The sequence below is a fragment of the Arachis ipaensis genome, chromosome B8, assembly GCF_059453495.1.
Source record: "Arachis ipaensis isolate K30076 ecotype BB chromosome B8, ASM5945349v1, whole genome shotgun sequence".
NCBI lineage: Eukaryota > Viridiplantae > Streptophyta > Magnoliopsida > Fabales > Fabaceae > Arachis > Arachis ipaensis.
In genome coordinates this window covers 52,840,788-52,850,392 of record NC_142443.1, presented here as the reverse complement: position 1 = coordinate 52,850,392, position 9,605 = coordinate 52,840,788, and the positions used below count along the sequence as shown (strand labels likewise).

The window sequence follows — 9,605 nt, the reverse complement described above, 5'->3', positions numbered from 1 at the left end:
TCAATATGAAGAATGTCAAACACAGTGGCTGCTACATTGAAACTAACAGAAAATGGCGATCTCTTTTGTTTATCTAAATGACATGAATGACAAGGTGTTTTACCTTCTTTACAATCAATGAATTCAAAGTACTTTTGCAATGCAACTAGTCTATCATGTGATGGATTCCCTAGTCTAGCATGCCACAAGGAGCTTGGAATGTGGTTGCGAGAAATTTCTTTGATATGAGGGAGAGTCTTGATTTCCTTGTGCAGAATGTAGAGACCATCAACATTACTAGCTGCACCAATCATCCTCAAAGTGTATAGATCCTAGATCTCACAATCTTTGTAAGTAAAACTCATTTTACAATACAGTGATGCAGTGAGCTTTGAAACCGAAATGAGTTTGAAATTGAAGGTACGGATGAACAATGCATTTGTAAGGTAAAGATCATCAGAAAACACAATGGTTCCCATAATGCAGCTTGTTGTGAGAGCACCATTGGGTAATCTAATAACAATAGGATCTATCTTGAAATAATTTTTAAAATCTGCCAAGAAATATGACACATGGTCCGTAGCACCAATGTCTATAACCCACGGCTTGTGTTTCTAAGTTGAAATGTTTAGAGCCATGACATCAGATTCAAAATGCAAAATATGCACCATTCTACCTTTATGAGGTGAAAGATTATTTTTGGCTGAAATCTGGCTAATGCTATAAGAATGAGATTGATCTTGTCTGTTGAGCAATGCTAGAAGCGCTTCTCTTTGCTCTGGAGTAAATTCAATAATGGTCGGTTTACTCCTTACCAGTTGATGAACACTGAGATTGTCATTATCATCCTCAGAAGCATCAGCTGCTGTCATACAATTAAGAACATGATTTTTCTTATCAAACCGAGGCTTGAAGTTTAGTGGATAACCATGCTTCTTGTAGCAATTATCCACCATGTGTCCACTCTTTTCACAATGGGTACATTGCAACTTATTTCACCCTTTGTTAGATTGACTTATGTTTCCTTTTCCTTTTCCTTTCACTTCATTCTGAGAAGAAGAGTGATGCACCACTATTTCGTGGTACATTTTGTACTTAACTGAGTGGATTTTATCCACTAAACTCACACTTATTCATATAATTCGTATGTTTTACATTTTCCTTCTTAATTTTGTGCTTTGATTGAAAACATACTTCTTTGGTCTTAATTTAGCTAATTTTAATCCTCTCTTATTACCATTCGATGCCATGATATGTGTGTTAAGTGTTTTCAGAGATTACAGGGCAGGAATGGCTTAGAGGATGGAAAGGAAGCATGCAAAAGTGGAAGGAATACAAGAAATTGAAGGAATTGCTAAAGTTGTTAGCACTGACTTCTTCATACTAAATCAACCATAACTTGAGCTACAGAGGACCAAATTAGGCGGTTCCAGTTGCGTTGGAAAGCTAACATCCGAGGCTTCAAAATGATATATAATTTGCTATAGTTGCCACACTGTTAGGTGACACGCACACGTGGATCACGTGTACGTGTGACCTGGAGAAAATTCAATCCACACGTACGCGTGGACGACGCGTACGCGTGACAGTGCCACGTGCTGAAGAAGAGGAAGTGGTTGAAGATTTAGGAGATGCGGCACCCTAATTTGAACCTCAAGTCATAGAGCCTCCTTCTAAGGAGTTTGAATTTGATGTTGAGGAGGATGTACAACCTCCAAGGCATATCATGGCTGAAGACTTTGAAGAGGTTGATCAAGAGATTGAGATTAAAGAAGAAGAAGCACAACCTCCCATGCCCTTGGTGAGTAATGAAGAAGAGATTGAATTGGAAGAAAGCTACCAAGAGGAAGAGGTTAAAACTGAAGAAGCTTGCAAAGAGGTAGAAGTTGTCAAGGAAGAGCTCAAGGGAATGGAGCTGGAATTCACCTTGCCAAAGTTGTTGGAGACCTCTCCCCCAAAGCCATCACCATCCATTCCTTCATTCAAGTGGGTAAATCTTTCATCTCTAAGCTTAATTAGCCCACTTGAATATGCTTTTCTTGAGACGGATGGGCAACTTAGAGCTCTTTGTGGCTATAAGAGTAAGAGGGAGATGGTTAGTGGTAAGAGTTGTCATGAAAGGTTCAATATGGTTGCATGCTCCAAATTGAAGTACAAGGGTTGGTATAATTCTCAATTGAATGGGTCTAGGAAGTTATTTGGATATCTCCGTGAGAATTCCAATTGCTCACCACCCAAGTGGAAAAATGATGATCAACAAGAAGACGGGTGCAACAGCAAGGTTTGGGACCCCGAAATTCATTCCAACAATCAACACTCCTGGAACCTTGTCACTTGCTTTAACTTGCTTGAAGGATTTATGCAACTAGTGTGGGATCCCGGAGGCTATTGGAATTACAAACACTGGTGGGGATTCCTGGATGAGTTCAAGCATAAGCCACCATGACAGGAAACTCACCAAATGTCCAACTTAAGAACTCTAACTAAAGGTGCTAGGTGGGAGATAACCCACCATGATATGATCGTTCTTTTTCAGTCTTAGTTTTATTTTGTTTTGTTTTATTCTTAGTTTTATTTTATTCTATTTTTCTTAGTGTTCATTCATACTGTTTGCATCAGCATCTGCATTGTCCATTCTGCATACTGTAAAAAAAGGGGGGGATCGACGCGCAAGCGTCTACGACGCGCACGCGTCGTTTATGTTTTCGCACCTAGACAGAGAGTTGCGCGAAAGACGCGCGAGAGGGGTGCGTGAAGCACAAGCCACCCCACGCTTACGCGTACCTCACGCGTACGCGTCCCCTGCAGAAAGTTCAACCCACGCGTAAGTATCAGCAACGTGTATGCGTGGGGATGAAAATCGGTGTAAAAAGCACATCTAACAGAGAGTTATGCTGCCCTTGCGATGGAACTGTGCTAGAGGCACAAAATCACCCACGCGTACGCGTCCCTGACGTGTGAGCCTCATTTCGCTCTCAGACCACCCACGCGTACGTGTGGGCGACGCTTATGCGTCGAATGGCCGTCTCCGTTTTCACGCTCACGCGTGGCCGGCACACGCGCGTCGCGTCCCGTTTTTCATTCCCTTCTCCTTTTTTCTCTCTTTTCTCTTTCTTTCTTCCTCCTTTCTTACTTTCTTTTTTGTCGTTTATTTACCTTCTCATCATTATTCTCTTTCATTCTATTTTCCTTATTGTATTTGCATAATTTTATTCATTGCATTTTAATTTTGTGCATATTTTTTCCTTTTTCTAAGTTTATTATTTTTCCATTGGTGTTACATGTTCTTATTCAACTGTTGCATCTTTTCTTGAATTATTTTGGTGCTTAGTGACTTGTTTTACACTGTTGGGTAATATTATTTAAGTCAATGCTAATCTTTTATGATACTTATATTCCTTGTGCATTGTTATGAATTTAGAATGTCTTTCATTACCCACTATCTCTTAGCCTTTATTGCAATTTTTGCACTATTGATATGCCATTTGCTTCTACTATTTTCTCACTTGCATGTTGTAGCTACCATGTAATTGAGACCCTTATTATTTGGCATTAACCCACCCATATTGTATTTGTTTTCTTATCTTTATTTCTGGGTTACCTTTCTTCTTTTTTCTCTTCTTTCAGGATGGCCACCGAGAAGGAAAAAGAAAAGCTTCTCAATGAGGCAACAGACAAGTCCATCTGCACAATCTTTGGAGAAAAGCATCAGTTGTAACCGCCCGTCCACTTGCACATCTCAGCATGCACCGAGGACGGTGTAATCTTTAAGTGTGGGGAGGTCGATACCGACTTTCGTGGGTTAGTTATTTCTTATTTCAACACCAATGTTTAATTTTCTTTGTTAATTATTGCATTTGCATGTTTGGTTGCATATTTGTTTGATTTTGTGCATTTAACTACTACTTGGTTAAAGTAATAAATTTCTTTTCAAGACTCTATTTTATAATATTTCACTAATTTAAATTGAAAAATTTGTGTTAAACTTGTTTGAAGACTATAAATTGGAACAAGACTTGTAGCTAAGAACACACAACCTGTGAGATTTGAGCTTAATTACATGGTTACACTATTTAACCATAATGTTTTATTCTTGTATATTTTCTTCTCCAGAATTGTAATCTATACTTTATTCCACTCTATATGTCCAATGTTTAGTGTATTTATATGCATGCATATGATTGAGGACATCATTTGTTATTAGCTCACTTATCCTAAATAGCCTACCCTTTTAATTACCTTTGTTAGCCACCTTGAGCCTTTTAATCCCCATTTATTCTATATTTTACCACATCACTAATCTTAAGCAGAAAAACAAATTAAATACCCCAATTGAATCTTTGGTTAGCTTAAGATAGTGTGTTAACTAAGTGTGGAGATACTGTGGGAACTTGGGTTAATGAAAGTGTACAGTGTTTAAATGATAAAATATTAGGAATTTGGGTACCTACTCATGTGAGACTAGAAAAATTAAAAATTCATATGCATTGATATGTTATGTTTACTTTTATAAAAAAAATGAAAATGAAAAAAAAAATATTCAAAAATAAATAAATAAATAAATAAATGAATAAATAAATAAGGGGATAAAATTACCCCAATGTCAAGTTTAATAAAAGATCAATGCATATGTGATAAAATTAAAGAAATATTTGGTACATGAGCATGTGATACAAAAGTGGAAATTATGGGTAGCTAAGCATAATTTTAGAATTACAGAGAGTGTGTGTGTGTTAGGTAAGAGCTTAGGTTAGTCAAAGATTCAATTTATAGCTCACTTAGCCATACATATATCCTCACCCTCACCTTAGCCCCATTACAATCTTGAAAAGACCTCATGATGTTTGCATTAGTATACTAAATATTTGATGATTGGTTAGATGAAGAACAAAGTTTTAGAAAGCATGACTAGAGAAGAGTAGAGTGATCAACCCTAGACACTTGAGAGATTAGAGTGTATATACACTTCCTGTGAAGGTTCAATGCTCGATTCTATGTTCCCTGCTTTCATGAGCTATCTTCTTATAAGTTTACTTGTCTCTTATTGTGTGATTTGAATTAGTGGAATCTGATTTCTGTTTGTCTTGGAGAATTTGTTTACTTTTAACCAAGTAGGTAGAAGCATTTTTTGCATGTAGTTGCATTCATATAGTTAGGTTGCATTTCATAAGCTTTACCGTTCCTCTTCACTCCTTTATAGCTTCTCCTGAGCTTAGCATGAAGACACGCTAATGTTTAAATGTGGGGAGATTTGATGCACCACTATTTCGTGGTACATTTTGTACTTAACTGAGTGGATTTTATCCACTAAACTCACACTTATTCATATAATTCGCGTGTTTTACATTTTCCTTCCTAATTCTATGCTTTGATTAAAAACATGCTTCTTTGGTCTAAATTTAGCTAATTTTAATCCTCTCTTATTACCATTCAATGTCATGATATGTGTGTTAAGTGTTTTCAGAGATTATAGGTAGGAATGGCTTAGAGGATGGAAAGGAAGCATGCAAAAGTGGAAAGAATACAAGAAATTGAAGGAATTGCTAAAGCTGTCAACACTGACCTCTTCGTACTAAATCGACCATAACTTGAGCTACAGAAGTCCAAATGAGGCAGCTCTAGTTGCGTTAGAAAGCTAACATCCGGGGCTTCGAAATGATATATAATTTGTTATAGTTGCCACTCTGTTAGGCGACACTCATGCGTGGATCACGCGTACGCGTGACCTGGAGAAAATTCAATCCACGCGTACGCATGGACGACGCATACGCGTGATAGTGCCGTGTGCTGGACGTATCAGAAATCGTTGGGGGCAATTTCTGGGCTGTTTTTGACCCAGTTTTCGGCCCAGAAAACACAGATTAGAGGCTACAAAGTGGGGGAATCAATCAATTCATTCAACACATAACTTCTCATAATTCACAATTTTAGGTTTTTAGGATTTAGGATTTCTCTTAGGTTAGGTTTACTTCTTCTCCATTCCAGGTTCAATGTTTCTTTAATTTAGTTTCTCTTCTACTTTTATTTATTCTATTACTTTAGTTTGTTTATTTTCCCAATTTGGTTTATGAACTCCATGTTAGATTTGATTTCTTTATTTAATGCAATTTGAGGTATTTTAGATTTATTGTTGCTTTCTTCAATTTATGTGATTGATGCTTTCAATATTTAGATTTCTCTCCTTTTGGCTTTGGTTTAATAATTGGTGACACTTGAGTTATCAAACTCCCTTGTTGATTGATAATTGAAATTTGCTGGTTGATTTGGATCCCTCTAAAGCTAGTCTTTCCTTAGGAGTTGACTAGGACTTGAGGAATCAAATTGATTAGTCCACTTGACTTTCCTTTATTTAGTAAGGGTTAACTAAGTGGGAGTAATGAACAATTCTCATCACAATTGATAAGGATAACTAGGATAGGATTTCCAGTTCTCATACCTTGCTAAGAGCTTTATTAGTTATTACTTTAATTCCTACAATTTACTTTTCCTGTTCATTATTCAAAAACCCCAAAAAGATAATCTTCCATAACCAATAATAAATACACCTCCTTGCAATTCCTTGAGAGACGACCCAAGGTTTAAATACTTCGGTTTATATTTTATTGGGTTTGCTTTAGTGACAAACAAGTTTTTGTACGAAAGGATTATTGTTAGTTTAGAAACTATACTTACAACGAGATTACTTTTGTGAATTCTTTACTAGCAAAAATCCGTTCGTCAAAGAGCCTGAGGAGCTTACCAAAATTTTTGTGTCTAAAGCATTATCAAAACTGAAGAGTTGTCTCTCCTGCTGAGTAATCATGGACAGAATTTTGTTAACACTAGGAAATTCATCCATTAGCATCACTTGAGACTTAACAGTTGAATATTGTTCTCCAAGACCTCGAAGAAACTTTGTGACTCTATCTTCTTCCCTTTGTTGCCTTACTACGCCTAAACCGCACTCATACTTAACACATTCACATCCAGGAATCGATCTAAAATCATCAGCTTCTTCCCAAAGGTTTTTATGCCTAGCAAAATAGGCAGTAACGGACATGTCTCCCTATTTGAGCGCATAAATCTCCTCATTTAACTCAGCTACTCTAAACTTGTCTCCTTAGTAGTACCGATGCCTAAGATCATTCCACAAATCATGAGCTATATTATTCTATAAAACACTCTGATATATGTCAGGGCTCAGTGAGAGATTAATCCAGGCTATTACATATGTGTTACATCGTTGCCACACCTTAAAATTTGGATATGTTTTCCTAGGCTTAGGAATGGTGCCACAACAAATTCAAATTTGTTCTTCGAATAAAGTGCGTTCATCATGGCTTTACTCCAGGCACTATAATTTAAACTGGTAAGTGTGACATTGGTAATAGGTATACTTGGATTTTCAGACGGCAAAATGTAGTAAGGACTTGAAAGGTCTTGATTTGGATTTGCCTTGTTGAGACAACTCTGGATCTGCGCAACTTGACTGAAAAATGCCGCAAACTGCTTAGCATCCATCACACCAACTCCTCCAAGTCCAGATCCGCTTCCTGATTTCTCACCCATAGATGCAGGTTTCACCAATTGGCTCACAATCTTTATCTCTCAATCTCGTTGATTGGAATACTCGTTACCTCACCGTGAAGAAAGGTGAATTAACAAAGCTCTCATCAAACACTGTTGCACGAGTTCAAGAGAGAAGAAGAAAAGAAAATAGACGAAGAGATGAAGAATGAGAGGAGAACAATCGAAAAAGAGAATTTCATATCTGATCGAGGAAGAAAATTCCAGATCTGATTGAAGAGAATAAAAAAATTAGAAAAGAACAAAGAAATTGCTTCATCTGTGAAGCTGGACTCTTCAATTTTTCTCAAATCACACCAAATGACCGTGAATTAGAGAACAAGCTGCCTATTCTTTCAATTTGCAATCTCCATGTTCCTCCATCCATGCTCACCGCACCATGTGGAGAAATGCATGTGAGATTGGAGAAGAACACATGATCAGAGAAGGAGAGAAGAATCCAGGCAATAAAACTTGCGTTAATGAAGAGTCTCAAAGAATATAAGCCTTATAACTATCTATTTATAGCTACACTATAACTATGTGAAATTACTGTCAAACTAACTAACTCTGTACACTATCTGATATTAAATAATAGCAGTGGCAATGATAATGTTAAGTAACAAAAATAATTAAAAAATAATCGTACATGAGTGTTTTGTCAATTTTTAACAAATCGATGGTGGTTCGATTCTAATGGTCTGGGAGTGAAACCTACTCCTCTTTTGCAGGTACCAGTTTTCTATAAGTACATCAAAGTGTCTTCGATTAGACGGGAATCGAAATAAAACGTAAATTGAAATTTAAAAAAGGATAAAAGAAATGAAAAGTAAAGTTTTCGAAAAGGAAATTAACTGGAATTGGAAAGGTTGCATCGAAATTTAAACAAAGCAATAAAGGTGCCTTCGACTGAATCAAATGGCTTTGACTTGAAAAATAAATTTACTGAAATATAAATTGGACATGGAAATTAAAGAGTGCTTGAAAGATAAATTGACTTGAAAGATAACTTGCTTGAAAGATAAAGTTTACTGGAATTTTAAATGAAAAGTAAAGACAAATGGAAGGAACCCTACAGATAATTGACTCGAGGCAAACTCAGAAAGTCGCTGGGATGTGAGAATGCGTGAGTAATTTCTAAAACGAAGTTCCAACTTTTATTCCCTAAAATTCCTAATATTTATAGTCTACTCGTTGTAACCGATTATTGATTACATGGTGCTGTTTTGAATGCGCACTATTTGGTAACTGTTCCCACTCCTTCGATACTGAAACGTTATCCATCAATTCTTCACGTGGAGAAACTTTCCAACTTCTCCACTCACGTAACTACTCGATTCCGCTATTCGAACCACTATTCAATTTCTTCCTTCGAATATCTGTCCGACTAGACCTGTTCGATTCAATAATGTGTCTTGAAGTCGAATCCATGTCGAGTACCTCCATCCAATGCCCGCACGTGCATCTTTTCGACAACCGCTAATCACCTCAATCGACCACTTCACTACTTCAAACTAATTCACTTTAGTCAAAAAATATTTTTCGACTAATAAATTGGCCCCTTGGATTAATGTGTTTGCCTCACTAGCCTTATTAGAAGATGAAACACTTAATCCAAATTCAAATTTCAATCACTTAAATCAGAAATAATCACCATTTAACTTCCCCATTAATACTGATCTACTCGACACTTATTCTGAGACATACGCTTTCTCTCTCTACCTCTTCGCCTTCTTCGGGAAGTTACCTCTTTTTCCACTCCTTCTGCAATAACGGGCACAACAACACTTCCTTTAAATTCGACATTTTCACCTTTATTCAATTTTTTGAACCCTTGCTCTCTAAATTCCTCTTGCATCAGATTTTCTTGCATAACTCTTAACCTTTCAACTTCTTCTTTCTCTTTTCTGCCATGGCCGCTTCTTCTTCTCACGCTACTGTCCAAGACAAGGGTAAAGGTCCCGAGGTAGCACCACTAGCTCCACCAGCCCTCCATGTACTAAATCAGGTCAATGATGAAGTCATTGACGATCTACAGCTTCAGGTTAATAATACTAGAATCCCGATCCCTTTCACAGTGG

General features: G+C 37.0%; 1 protein-coding gene across 1 annotated transcript; it reads right to left on the bottom strand.

The window, feature by feature from the left end:
* Positions 1-311: 311 nt before the first annotated feature.
* On the bottom strand, positions 312-7,018 carry LOC148548104 (uncharacterized). The gene is made up of 3 exons (XM_088495578.1): positions 6,719-7,018; positions 795-944; positions 312-593 (listed from the first exon to the last, which is right to left on the bottom strand). Exons 1-3 carry the CDS (start codon positions 7,016-7,018, stop codon positions 312-314), a joined length of 732 nt encoding a protein of 243 aa, XP_088351704.1.
* Positions 7,019-9,605: the final 2,587 nt, after the last annotated feature.

Excerpts from the sequence above, each read along its gene's own strand:
- LOC148548104 (XM_088495578.1), bottom strand. The coding sequence starts at position 7,018 with ATGTCCGTTACTGCCTATTTTGCTAGGCATAAAAACCTTTGGGAAGAA. Across the intron at positions 945-6,718 it reads CTTTAGACACAAAAATTTTG|AGTGGACACATGGTGGATAA; the intron begins GTAAGCTCCTCA and ends CATTGTGAAAAG. Across the intron at positions 594-794 it reads ATCTCAGTGTTCATCAACTG|AAACACAAGCCGTGGGTTAT; the intron begins GTAAGGAGTAAA and ends ATTTCAACTTAG.